Source organism: Carcharodon carcharias, chromosome 16, assembly GCF_017639515.1.
Source record: "Carcharodon carcharias isolate sCarCar2 chromosome 16, sCarCar2.pri, whole genome shotgun sequence".
Lineage (NCBI taxonomy): Eukaryota > Metazoa > Chordata > Chondrichthyes > Lamniformes > Lamnidae > Carcharodon > Carcharodon carcharias.
Window position 1 is genome coordinate 108476710 of NC_054482.1, and position 14267 is coordinate 108490976.

The window sequence follows — 14267 nt, forward strand, 5'->3', positions numbered from 1 at the left end:
AAAGACTGTCCTTATCACAGTTGACAACGTTTTGAATCTTCGTATTAAGTTCAAATTTTGAAATCATTTCCTGAACACCTCAGGTCTAGGTTGTTAATATATATCAGGAAGAGCAAAGATCCCAACACTGACCCCTGAGGAACTCTCTACAAATCTTCCTCCAATCTGAGAAACAACCATTTATCAATGGTTAGCAATGTCAAATTGACTGATTATGCTCCTGTGACACATCTTGAGATGTTTCAATACATTTATGGTCACTATATGAATGCAGGTTATGATACTGGATTAATAATCCAGAGGTTCAAAACACACCATGACATTTTGTGCACTTGAATTCACTGAGTCTTCAAGAGCTTCTAGTTTTAATGCAAGGTCGCTGGCCAGAAACGTTATTTCAATTTCCCTATAGATACTGCCTGGCGGCTGGGCTTTTCCAGCATTTTCTGTTTTTATCTCAGAACTTAAATGAGCATAAATCAAGGTGTGACTACACTTCTACCCATCTATCTCTGCCTAACATGATATTCTGCCCAAGTCTGTGGATCACCCAGTACACGGTTTCTGTGTCTCCTGTTTTTGGCTTGTACCTCAGAACTCACCTGATCATCAGAGATTGAATGTTTACTGATACAACACTACATGCTGTAATTCTTCTGAAGGCACTGGGCTATCACCCCCACTGCCTTCAAAAGGCTTCCCTCAGCGATGATGGCTTCAGTCTCCCTGTCTGAATTCCATCATGTCCTCCTTGAAAGGATACAACATGAGCTGCTCAGTCAAATATAAATTCCAATTTAGAAGGAAGTGATTTCTTTCTAATATTTTCAGTGAAGGGCAGGACACAAACTATGTTGCATTACATCAAGTGTATGGAACAGAAATGGACCATTTTGCTTGACTAATGCATGCTGCATTTATGCTCCACAAGAACCTGCTCCCACCCCTCCTCCTCTTATCTTAACTTAACCTTGTGTTCTTTTCTCCTTCACACCCTTAGCTAGCTTGCCCTTGAACTTTTCCATGCTATTAGGCTAAACTACGACTTGTGGCAAATTCCACATTCTCACCATTCTCTGGTTAAAGAAGTTTCTTCTGAATTTCTTGGGATTTATTAGTGACTATCTTAAATTTATGACTCTAGTTTTTATCTCTCCCCTGTCTCTAGCCCTCTCTCAAAAGTGGAAACAACTTCTCTATATCTAATCGGAATATTTCATTAAGTACCCTGTTAGATCACTCCTTAGCCTTTTCTTTTCTCTACACTTGCATTATTAGGCCAGACATTTCTGAGTGGCAATCTAAGGTGCAATAGTAATGCAAGTCTGCCTTATCCATTCTTTCAGGCTGTTCAGCTCCTCTGCTGTTTGTTGGATCCTGCTCTGTGGAAATTGGCTCCCATTTTACCCTATATTTCAGTGACTTAACTTCAAAAGTAATAAATTGGCTTTGAGGCATTTTGTCTTAGGGACGTGAAAGGCTCTATATAAATGTGATATTTTTTCTGTCGCTGTTCTCTTTCATTCTATGCTACACAAAACCTTTTCACGATATGATAATTTGACATTATGTGTGTTATGACGTGTAGATGAATGAAGAGTTGTGACCTGTTATAGCTGTAATTTACTTGGAAAGTATGACTTATGCTAAAATTGTTTTTCCCCATTTTGTGAAATTTGGAGATATTTTAAGTTAATTTAGATTTTTCTTTTCCTTCCTTGTCAGAAGGAATTGAGCCAAGGTCACGAGGAAGATCTGGTGGTGAAGGCAAGATTGGCACAGGGAGAGGTACATTACGATTACGTTCAAAGGGACCTGCAACTGTTGAAGAATTAGTAAGTGCTGCAGAAATGAATGGGTTCCTGAACAGATTTTAAATATTTAGAGTTCCAAATCCATTTCATTCAAATAAAAATGTTGCTTTCTTTGTACTGGAGAGTGGAACTTTTAGCACTGACTTAAGCATTCCCAGGTCATGCGTTGTACTGACACATAATAGTGTAAAGCTCTCCCTCTCCTGCCCCAATATGTGCCTCAGCCTAAACCCCTCTCAAATTCCTGGGAGTGTATCCGTGTGGCAGTTTTTTGTTCCATTTCTCATGTCAGTCAGCCTGTGAGATTGTTGATTAGTAATGAATAGACAACAGTTCATGTTTTAGCCCCATTTCCAGTGGAATATGGGGCTTCACTTTAGTAGAGAAACTAAGAGGAAAGTTGGTGGAGCACTTTATAATAATTGCTGAAGACAGCATGACGTTACTGAAGCTTTTTGTCTTGCACTCATCAGGACAAATGCAAGAATGCCAAATTTCAAAAGCTCACCATAATTTATACTACAGGAGAAAAGGGTGCTGATTGGTTGGGAAGCCGACACTGTGGCCAAGGCATCGACCTGGAGAAAGCAGTGGGGAATTGCAGGTTCCCCAAGCTCCTGGGTAGTTCAAAAAAGGCACAAAGCTTGAACATGTCCCTTTTGTTTGCAGAGAATGGCTCCTGTGTATGAATGTACATCGCTTCTAGCAAGTGTAAATGAGCCACATTACGAGCTCGACTGATTATCTTAAATGGGTTGTTAGCGTAGCTATTAGTGCACTAAGGATTGTTTAGCTAGTGTGGTCCAATGTGGAATCACATTTAACGATAGATGTTTTGGGTTTTACAAGTGTGGGCTGATTGAGTACTGTCTGTATGCTACCTACTGTGAAGAACAATTAAGCAAACTTTGATAAGATGGATGTGGTGAAACTCTTTGTATGTATGAATGAGTCCAGAATAAAGCAGTGTAAATATGATTGTCAAAAACAAATCAGATAATTGAGAAAAATTTCTTGACACAGACAGCAGAGAATAAAGAACTGTGTGTTACATGGAGTGGTTGAAACAGATAGCATTGATGCATTTAAAGGGAGGCATGATGCATACTTGGGGAATAAGTGTATAGTGGGATATGGGGGCAAGGTGGAAAGTGGTATCTAGAATGGGAGGGTAGAGTAGGAACACCAAAATAGATCTGCTGGGGACAAATAGCCTGTTTCCATCTATTAATATTTCTGTTTCAATACTATTATACCTCAGTCATGAAGCTATTAATGTTTGTAATATTATTGGAAAATATTTTTCTTTTAAAGTAAAGTGGGTGTGTCTTAATTGGATTAAAGCCAGCTAGTCTGGGTGCTTTGATGTGTACTAGTTTTGAGATGTAAGAGGCGTAGAGTGCATTTGCATTTTTTGAATAGAGCATCAAGAAGTGGGATGAAATCTGGCACCTAGCTAGCAGCGACCAAGCAATATGTTTACATTACTAACAAAATTTGTACTATGAAAGGGGTTTAATTGTTAGAAGGGGTGGAGTTCGAAGAGGCTGGTAATACAGTGAGAATTTACATTCATTGAGCTGTGCTAGGTATAACTTCAGTTTTGTGTGTGCAGGGCAGAGGCAGAGACAGAGAAATTTAGGGAAGGAATTACAGAACCTAAGGTCTAGATAACTGCAGGCACGGTCACCAGTGGTGGAATGATAAAGTCAGGGACGTGTAAGAGACCTGAATTAGATGAGTGCAGATAGGGTAGGAGGAGCTTGTAGGGATAGGAAGGGACAACAACATGAGGGGGTTTAGAAGCGAGATGAGACTTTTAAAATTGAGCCATTGCTGAACCAGGAGTTAATGTATGTCAGCGAGCAAAGGGGTGATGGGTGAAAAGAACTTGGTATGAGTTAGGATATGGGTAGCAAGAGTTTTGGATGTGCTTCAGTTTATAGAAGGCGCAAGGTGGATGGCATAGTCAAGTCTAGGGGTAATAAAGGCAAGGGTGAGGGGTTTCAGCAGCACATGTGTTGGGGCAGGGACACAGATGGACAATGCTGAGGAAGTGGAAGTCAGCGATCTGTGATGGAGAGGAAATGGAGTCAGAAGCTCAGCTCAGGGTCAAATAATTTGCTCTTTTAGGAATGTATTGAATTTCTTTTTTGGAGGGGAACATGCTGCTTTTTTTTTCTAATGTGTTAATTTAAATTGTCCAGTTTGAAACCTGTTAATAGGGATCCACTTTGAGCCAGATGCCTCTGCAGTTTTTTAAGCAAATACTTTATTTTTTGATATAAAAAAAGGAGAATGATGGAAATGCTTTGTCCACCGATGCTGTCCGACCTGCAGAGAAACTGAGTTAACATTTCATGTCTGTGACCTCTTGTTACAACTGGGAAAGATTAGAAAGGTAAAAATTTTGAGCAAGTGAAAGGGGAAAAGTGGGAAGAAGAAAAAAAGGGAAGGTCCCAAGACCTATTATGTTCCTAACTTTTCCCAGTTCTAATGAAAGGTTGCAGATCTGAAATGTTAACTGTTTCTATATCCACAGATGCTGCCAGACCTTGAGCATTTCCAACATTTTCTGCTTTTAATTCTGATTTCCAACACCTGCTTTTGCTTTATTATTTAAGCTAGAAAAAAATCTCCAGGCTGATATCTAGCACATAAGATCCAATCAACATCACTGAGGCATGATGCACATGAATAAACTCCAGCTTTACTACTCCAATCTCAGCTTTAAGATGACCCAGTGAACAGGAAACGGAAAGCACCAAGTTTTCTGTTCTGCTTCTGGACAGGCTGACAGACATCCAGCACTCCCACCCACCTCCTGTTTGTTCCCAACACATTTCACAAATGAGTACGGAATCTTGTCTCCAATTATGGGCAACACACTGTATGAAAGATGTGAAGGCCTTGGCGAGAGTGCACAGGAGATTTATTAGAATGGTATGAGGCATGATGAATTTTAGTTATGTGGGAGACCAGAGAATTCTTCTTGAAGCAGAGAAGGTTGAGGTATTCATAAGACTTTTTTTTGTGTCGCAACGCTAGGAGGAGCACTTCCTGCACACACACACACTGTCAGTGTTAGCTGGCTGTAGGAGGAGCACTTCCTGCACACGCACAGTGTCAGTGTTAGCTGGCTGTAGTAAAACAAACAAATTGGCTAGACACAGGCAAACAATAAAATTCAAGTTACCCATTTTATGTCTGTTTAGCCCTTAAGAAATTGCAAGTACTTGTCTATAGTTCACCTGTAATTTAGCACCTGTACCCTCCGTAACAAATGCTTCTGAAGTTTCAGTAAATGATAGACGATTATATAATCAGGAAATTTCAGTAAATGAGATTCTCTGAGCTCTGAGACTCTGGAGAATTGATTGTAATTTTTTTTGGCAAAGATCAATTAAAAAAAACTATTTTGAATATGACATTAAGAGAAAAAACCTCATGCAGGATTTGAAACAATGACCTTGGGATTAAGAGCTCCGTTATCCATCAGCTGATGTTTGTGAACTTTTTGCATAAAGCATTAATATGCTGGGAGGATGAAAAATGGTATTCAATATATTTTGCTCATATATTACTGATATGTTTTGTTTATTTTCATGGTCTGATTATTTTGGATTGTGGCAAATTAGTTGATGTTCTGTGTGGGGCACGAACCCCTCTATGGATGCAGTTGTTTCCCTTTCAAAGCTCCTGGTTGTCTTTTTCGACCCAGAGTGGAATTGGTGTGAGGCATGAAGTGTCAGTTCGCTTTCCAGGCCTGTTTTCCTGCCAGTTCTTTATTAAACTGTCTAAAAATAGAGTAAAAATTCCGTCCTGCGACCGACCGGGAAGACGTCACTCCGTTGCTCGTGAGCTGGCAGCCGCACTGTGGGCTGAGTGCGCATGCTCAACTGTTCCTGGCACCTTTCTGGTTGGTGGCAGGAGTTAGCATATTCAGAATCATCAAGACTTTGATAGAGTAAATAGAGAGAAACCGTTTCCACTGGCAGGAGGGTTGATTATCAGAGAACACAGATATAAGATAATTGGCATAAGAGCCAGAGGGAAGTTGAAGATTTTTTTTAATATAGTGAGATAGGATCTGGAATGCTTTGCACGATGAGTTAAGTGGCTTCTTGTGCTGCAATATTCTACGATTCTGTATGTAAGTCTGCTGCCTTGGTAAACATTTGTCTTACAGCTAACACCTAACCCTTCCCACTTCCAGATTATCAGGCCATTTATTTCATTGCTGTTTGGGCTCAAGTTGGCTGCTGTACTACGTTACAATAGTGATTACACTTCAAAGATAATTCATTAGTTGTAAAGTGCTTTGGAACACCCTGAGGTTGTAAAAGGAACTTATATCAGAGTGTGAGGATCTTTGTTTTGGTATGGTATATTTGTTGATTGTCTTACAGTTCGTAGTCAACTGACTTTTATTCTTTAACGTTTTTTATCAACAGCCCACCGAATTCGAAGAAAAGGCAATCAGTAAAGTTGATGACCTATTAGAAAGTTATATGGGTATAAGGGACACAGAACTAGGTGAGTTTATTATTTTTCGTAAGCTTTGATCTCATAGCTGCCTGCAAAATATGTTTTTCAATCTTGCGTTAGTGTTCCACTAGGATTTCAGGGTGCAAATGTGGAATTTTGTGCTATGTCCACTCAGTGCAGAAAAACATAGCAGTACAAATTTTCTACTTCGAAACCTGGGTTGTTTAAGGTGCATATTGAGCTGCCTAAATAAGGAGAGCAATTTGAATGGACCAATTCGAGTATCGCGCAATATTTTAGCTTATTGACTTAAACTGTGAAAAGACAAGGGGCCACAGGTTCCAACCAAGTGAAAGACAAATGTTGGCCTGATGTTTAGGAAGATCTTCAGAGTGACAAATGCTTGGAACAGGCATCAGATGCTACATGCATGCTAATGAGCAGTGAAAGTAAGCATAGATCTTGAAGCCTTTTCTGGAAAAATGAGCTCTATTACGTGACCTGAATCCTCCACCTCCATTTTTTTGAAGTACTAATTTTTGTCCTGCATTGGCACAACTATGCTAATACGCTCACTGAAAATGCTGCATTTCCTGATTGATTCTCTGACACCCTTGTGTTATGCACTTCTGTATAGGTAAATGGAATTTCCTACCACAAAGGATTAGTTGAGGTGAAAAGCATAGACTCATTTAAGGGGAAACTAGATAACTACACGAGGAAGTAAGGAATAGGAGGTTATGCTGATAGGGTTAGAGGAAGTAGATTGGGAGGAGGCCTGCGTGTTATAGTCAAGATGGGCCGCTTGTCTGCAATGATTTGCTCGACTGCTACAGTGTTAAGAGCCAGCTGTCTTGTGCAACTGATCCATGTGTTCCCAAGAGGTTTAATTTTGGAATAACCTGACATAATCATGTTCACAGAATCATGCTCTTAGCCAGCAATGCAGGCTCCTTTATAACCATCTCTGGATATGTTTAATCCCACTGGCAGGCTAGACCTCTCGAGGTGGGGCACAGTCAGGTGAGTGGCTCTGGGAGTCCTGAACCTTGAACTTGGATAACTTCAGGTTAAACACTCAGAGCAAGCTCATCACCTACCGCCACTCTTCTAACTGGCAAGTTGAGATTTCTTCATATTGTCTGTCACCTGGAGCGAGCTCTGATAGAAGTAAAGGCACCAAACGTACTCTGGGTGAGGAGACTTCGTCAATGTCTGCTACCAACAGTGGCTTGGTGGTATCATCATTGGCTGAATCCTGAAGCACCTAGTTGCCAGACTGAGCCTGTGTCAGGTGGTGACCGAACTAACATCCTGTGAAGTGGTGTTGATGTTTTCGTACTTTAAAGGGGCTATATAAATGCAAGTTGTTATTAAAAGCTCTATTTTTATTCCCAGCTGCGACCATGGTTGAGGTTGGAAAGGACAAGAAAAATCCTGATGAATTTGCTGTCGCACTTGATGAAGCTCTTGGAGACTTTGCTTTTCCGGATGAGTTTGTCTTTGACATTTGGGGAGCGATAGGCGATGCTAAGAAGGGAAGACTTTAGTGCCAACATTTCTATAAGGATCAATGGACAGTGAAACTCTTCATTGTTCCCTTTTTAATGTCAAATGGACAATTAACTTCTGTAGCCTGAAAGTGGAATGAATGCAGTTTTAATTGAAATGATTGATTCACCCTGTGACTTCTGTCTATCTGTGCTATTACAGCCTAGTTTTATCGAGTGCTTTTGGTTTTATAAACCCGAAACAAAAGGGCTGTAATCATAAGCATAAAGCCATATAAAATACAGCCAATGAAATAGAGCATTCCCCATACCATCCCGTTCCCCTTCCTGCCACCCAACACCCCCAAACATGGCTTGTTAGGGTTAGCCTCAGCACAGATCCACTTTTTCCAAGAAGATCAGTGAAGAGCAATTTATCCCCTCTATTCCTCCTTGATCTCTGCTGGAGGGCAGCATTTGATGCAAATATAAAGGAGGTTGAGTGGGATTGAGAGATCAGAATGTGCCTCCTCCTATTAGGAACTGATAAAGCGCTTATAACCTGATTGACCATTTGCCAATGTTGCTGCTGTGTAAAGTGTAATAATGGGAGCAAGAAATATTTTAATTCAATATCCACTTAACTAAACAATTGCAGCAACAGACTTTGTTTCTTAAAATTGGTTTGTGTAAAAGGGAGCATTTCAAATTTATGGCACTCTGGTTTAATCTGAGGTGATTAATTAAGGGTACTGTACACAAAAGCATATTGGCTATGTTGCAATTCCCTGTTACTATGAATAAGGCTGGCGACAACATTGGCGACTATAGCTGTATAAATTATATTGGACCAAAGATTTTCTGCAGAATATTTTGCACACTCCAATTGCTCGATCTAATAGGGGCTTTGTATAACTTTAAGCATATATGGGCCTAATATATTTTGAGTCAGAATTGCAAACCAAGAAGTGTTTTTATAACTACTATCTGGGTTTTTATGAAAACTTAAATTTACGTACCACAGTGTGCCTAATGCTATACCGCAGTGTGTTTTTATAACTAAATTACTAATTTTGATTTTTGAATGAAATGTGGTAGTAGGACTGTCACCTAATCAGAAGTTTGCTTGGATTTTTATTTTAAATATAGATCCAATGCTCCCTAATTTGAGTTCATTTAATCTGTAAATACACGTTGCCTATTGATTTATGTGAATACAGGTAGGAGTTTACTGCAGTGGTTCAGCTTCTCTTTACCTGGGACAATGTCCTCATCTGGCACAGTTCCCCAGTCCCCAACTTTCATTCACTGGAAAACCTTTCGTTAATCCCAGTGCAAAGAGCCTGGGAAACTAATTAGAACTTCTTGGAAGAGTCATTATTATATATATATAACATCGTTTGTTGAGTCAAGCTGTATGATTTTTCCACCCACTGTTTAGAACATTTCATTTTTCAATGCAGTATATAACCGGATTTAATTGAGAGTGCATCGTGCATTGGATGTCTATAATCTTCAACTTTTATTTATTTAAGCTTTGTGTTCTATGTCAGGGTGGATTTGTGTTAATGTTGTGATATTTATCAATGGGATATAGGTGCTTAATCCATTTTGTATCGCTACTACTATACAATTACTTTACTGAAACACTTACCTCATAAACTGTTCCCAGGGGTCATTCAACCTTAGTGTGCCTTAATCTCGCCAAATCATAACTAAAGTAAAAATCAACATTTCTATTAACTTGTATCTTGAGCTGCTGATTTCCAGCAGGTTTTTGGGTGTTTTGATTTATCGCCGAATGATAGGACAGCAAAACCTCCCCTTTCCATCCCCCCCACCCCCCCCCACCACCACCACCACCACCACCAACGGCCTCCCACATAACTTAGCACTTTGCAAATCTCCAGGCTCACACAATTCTGACAGGACCAAGCAGAATAAGAAATTCAAGCACAAACACAGCTTGACCTGCTCGAAACCTGGAGGTTGCTTATGGATCACATTTGGATGCCTCTGTTCTATGGGACCAGTTTTTTTTTTCAAATTCAACCAAATTTCTTCTGCACTTTCGTTTCCAGGGGAAATAAAAAAAATGAAAAATAACATTAAGCATTATTCACAAGGGGTGTTGCACAGTGGAAAATAGACATTCTGCCATAATTGTACTTCAAAATGCCATTATGGATTTATCATGACTACTTTGCCTAAAACAATGCATGTGTGTGAACTACTGAAAATTAGAAATGAGATTTACACTACATCAAGTGAAAATATCTTCTGTAACAATTGTTTTCTATTAAAGTTTTTTTGCGAAATCTTGCGTTAAAAATATTAGTATGATAATTAGAACTGCTGTTGTCATATTTTTGCTGTTAAACCCACTGTCCATCATTTATCATTTCTTTTTGCATTCAACGCGGTAGATGTTCATTCTGGGGATAAAAGGTATTCCACTATAGGCTATCCTCAGTATCATGCACTCCTAGGTCAGCAATAATATGGTGCAAGGTAAAGTCTGCTCACTTCCTCCCCAGTAATATGCCTCAGTTCCAATTGGCACTTCCAACAGCATCAATGTGTTATATTTCTCATTGCTGTTTTAATGCCAAATTAGACCAGCTTTGTACATGGGCCTATTTGAACGAGGGAATGAGTTGAGACCACCCGACCTCATGCTTCACAGATGTCTCTTAGCCCATTATTTTGGATTTAATTCAAACCCAAGTACCAGAGATTGAAGATCAATATCAAATCTACTGCACCACCCAATTTCCTCAACCTTTCTAAAGAGAGCTTGCATTGATATAGTGCCTTTCTTGTCACAAAATGGTTCCTTGTCGATAAAGCACTTTTGAAGCGCAGTCACTGATACGTCGGCAAATGTGACATTACAACCAGCTCAAATAAGGACTCTCAACCACCAACAAGCTAAGTGGCCAGATAATGTGCTCTGGTGATTGAAGGATAAGTGTTGCTTGGATTATAGTCAGCCTTAAGATTCTTTTTGATGGTTTCTTTCTACAGGCTCAAGTGTCCATTGTCCATGATTGGCAGTTGGCTGGAGGTTTATCCTGTACTATTAATGGAAGTGGAGGGAAATTCACTTGAATGTTTTTTCTGAGTTTTATTAATCTGGTTAATTTACTGAATCCATATTAACTTGGAACAAATCAATTACCAGTAAGTGTTTGTTCATCTGAAGTGGTCCTACATTTAAGTGCAATGCATTTAAGTACAAATTCACTGTTTAGCTTGTTAGTATTTAAGATTTAAGACCATACAAGTGATCAACAGAAAATGCAAAGATAGAGACATCTAACATACTACGTTAGTGCTAAGAGTAGAAAAAGGAAAAAAAACAGTCTTAATTCTTGACAGATGCCCTTTTAATGCTCCAAATGTTTAGAATATCAGTGCACACTTTGTAACATTGATTAAATTAAGTCTCATTGCCATGTGGAGAATTTTTGTTTTCACAATGTCTGATTCAGTTATGGAGCCTAATCCAGTTTGGAAAGAACTTTTTAATCCTTTGAGCATCTCAGTATTTTCTTAGATGCGATTCAGCTGAAATTTCCTCTCCTCCATCCCTTAAGGCACTGATTCAGGCTGACTTAGCCTCCAGTATATCACAGTGTGTGTTGATTGCCCACTTAGCAAGGTTGGGAAGGTGGTGGGGAGAAAGATGACAGCTTACCTTGATCCTCCCTACTCAGTTATATCAAACACTACAGAAAATTCAAATAAGCATAAAGCCGGACATCTCGCCCACCATCAACCAAGGCAGTGGAAATGACAAAGGCATACTTTGCCCAGTTCACCTACCATCTGGAGGGCTTTGTGCCAAAATTGGGAGACCTGTCACACAGATGAGTCAAGCTACACCCTGACATTGTGACACGCATTGAATCACATCTTCCAGTGTCTCACACTCCTCCATCCCCATACGAGAGGTAGTAGCACAGTGATATACACTAGAGAGACAGTGACCCTGTGCATCCTCAACATTGACACTGGAACCCATGAAGTTTCAAGGCATCAGGTTAAATGTGGGTGAGGAAATCTGTTGGATACCACTTATTGCCCTCTCAGCTGGTGTATCAGTGCTCCTCTGTTGAAAACCACTTGGAAGAGCATTAAGTGTTGTAAGGGCATAAGTTGGATTCTGGTTGAGGGGCTTAATGGTCATCACCAAGGGTTTCTCATAGCACCACTACTGACTCAGCTGACTGGGTCCAGATAGATTTACCTGACAGACTTGGCCTACAGCAGGTGAAGAGAGAACCAATGAGGGGTAAAAGCAACTGGACCTTTTCCTCTCTAAGACATCTGTTGCAGATGTATCAGTCCATGACAGTATTGGTAGGAGTGACCACCGCACAGTCCTTGTGGAGACAAAATCCCTGCTTCGCACTGAAGATATGGTCCATTGTGCTGTGTAGCACAACCACTGTGCCAAGTGGGATAGACTCAGAACAAATGAAGCAGCTGAAGACTGGATATCCATAAGATGCTGTGGGCCATCAACAGCAGCAGAATTGTATTCAACCGTACTCTGAAACCTCATAGCCCACCGTATTCTTCACTCTACCATTACTATCAAACCAAGGATTGAACTAAGTTTGATGAGGGTTGTAGGACAACATGCTAGGAGCAGTATCAGACATATGGCATGGAGGTGCCAACTTGGTGAGGGTACAATACAGGACTACAAGCATGCTGAACAGTGGAAGCGGATCAGATCTAAGCCCTGCAGCCCTGTCACATCCGTTTGTGACTAGTGGACAATTAAACAACTAACTGGAGGAGAAGGCTCCAAACACATCGTCTTAACAGAGGGGGGAGCCCAGCACATGAGTACAAAAAGCAAGGCTAAGGCATTTGCAACCATCTTCAGCTGGAAGTGCCAAGTCGATGATTCACCTCTGCCTCCCGCTGAGATCCCCACAATCATAGATGCCGGTCTAGCCTATTCGATTCACTCCATGTGATATCAAAAAAACAGCTGAATGCATTAGAGCAAAGGCTATGGGCTCTGACAATATCCCAATTGTAGCACAGAAGACTTGGGCTCCAGAATTAACTGCACCCCTAGCCATGCTTTTCCAGTATAGCTACAATACAGGCATCCACCTGACATTCTGGAAAATTGTCTAGGTATATCTTCTCCACAAAAAGCCCAATTGGCCAATTAATGCTCAATCTGTCTACTCAGTCATCAACAAAGTAATGGAAAGTGTTGTCGATAGTGCTTTCAAATGACACCTACTCAGCTCACCGCTGTTCGCTTCTGGGTTCCATCAGCTCCAGATCTGATTACAGCTTTGGTTAAAACATGGACAAAAAAGCTGAGATGAGATTGACTGCTCTTGATATCAAGGCAGCTTTTGACTGAGTGTGACACCAAGGAGTCCTAGCAAAATTGGAGTCAATGAGTATAAAGGAGAAGTCTGTACATTGGATTGAGTCATACCTAGAACAATGGAAAAATGCTGTGCTAAATTGACTCCAATAATCTTAGCCCCAGGATATTGCTGCAGGAGTTCTTCAGAATAGTGTCTTAAGCCCAACCATCTGCAGCTACTTCATCAATGACCTTCCTTCTGATCCAACATAAGATCAGAAGTGGGATGTTTGCTGATGATTGCACAGTGTTTACTACCCTTTGTACCTCCTCAGATAACGAAAGACTCGGTAAGAAAATAAGAAATAGGAATAGGGATAGATCACATGGCCCATCAAGCAAGCTCTGCCATTCAATATGATCATGGCTGATCTTGGGCTTTAAACCCACATGCAGCAAAACTTGGACAACTTTCATGCTTGGGCTAATAAGTGTCAAGCAGCGTTAGTGCCAGGCAATGACCAGCTCTGACAAGAGAGAATTTAACCATTTGACTTTCAATGACGTTACCATTGCTGATTCTCCCACTATCAACATTCTGGGGATTAACCTTGATCAGGCACTTAACTGGATCAGCCATACAAATAGTGTGGCTACAAGATCAGGTCAGAGACTGGGAATTCACCTCCTGACTCCTCAAAGCCTATCCACCATCTAAAAGGCACAAGTCAGGAGTATAGTGGAATACTCTTCACTTGCCTGGACAAGAGCAGCTCAAGCAACACTTCGAAGCTCGACACCATCCAGGACAAAGCATTCTGTTTGATTGACACCCTATACACCACCTTTAAATATTTACCCTGTCCGCACAGTGACAGCAGTGTGTACCATATACAAGATCCAGTGCAGCAACTTGCCAAGGCTCCTTCGACAGCATTTTCCAAACCCACGACCTCTACCACCTAGAAAGACAAGGGTGGCAGACACATGGAAATACCACTACCTCCAGGTTCTCCTCCAACTTACATACCATCCTGACTTGAAACTGTATTACTGTTCCTTCAGAGTTGCTGGATCAAAATCATGGAACTCTAACCCTAACAGCACTGCACTATTGGTGTACCAACA

At 40.6% G+C, this 14267-nt stretch overlaps 1 protein-coding gene across 4 annotated transcripts in view; it reads left to right on the forward strand.

Moving 5' to 3' along the window:
- gipc2 (GIPC PDZ domain containing family, member 2) overlaps positions 1–10099 on the forward strand; it is an 82491-nt gene extending 72392 nt beyond the window's left edge. For 3 of the 4 annotated variants that reach the window (XM_041208853.1, XM_041208852.1, XM_041208849.1), the window contains 3 exons: positions 1726–1835; positions 6269–6350; positions 7701–10099. In XM_041208853.1, the coding sequence (XP_041064787.1) occupies positions 1726–1835; positions 6269–6350; positions 7701–7852 (344 nt within the window). In that variant the 3' untranslated portion in view covers positions 7853–10099. The remainder of the gene's footprint in view (positions 1–1725; positions 1836–6268; positions 6351–7700) is intronic. The other variant, XM_041208851.1, reaches the window with a different exon arrangement.
- Positions 10100–14267: the final 4168 nt, after the last annotated feature.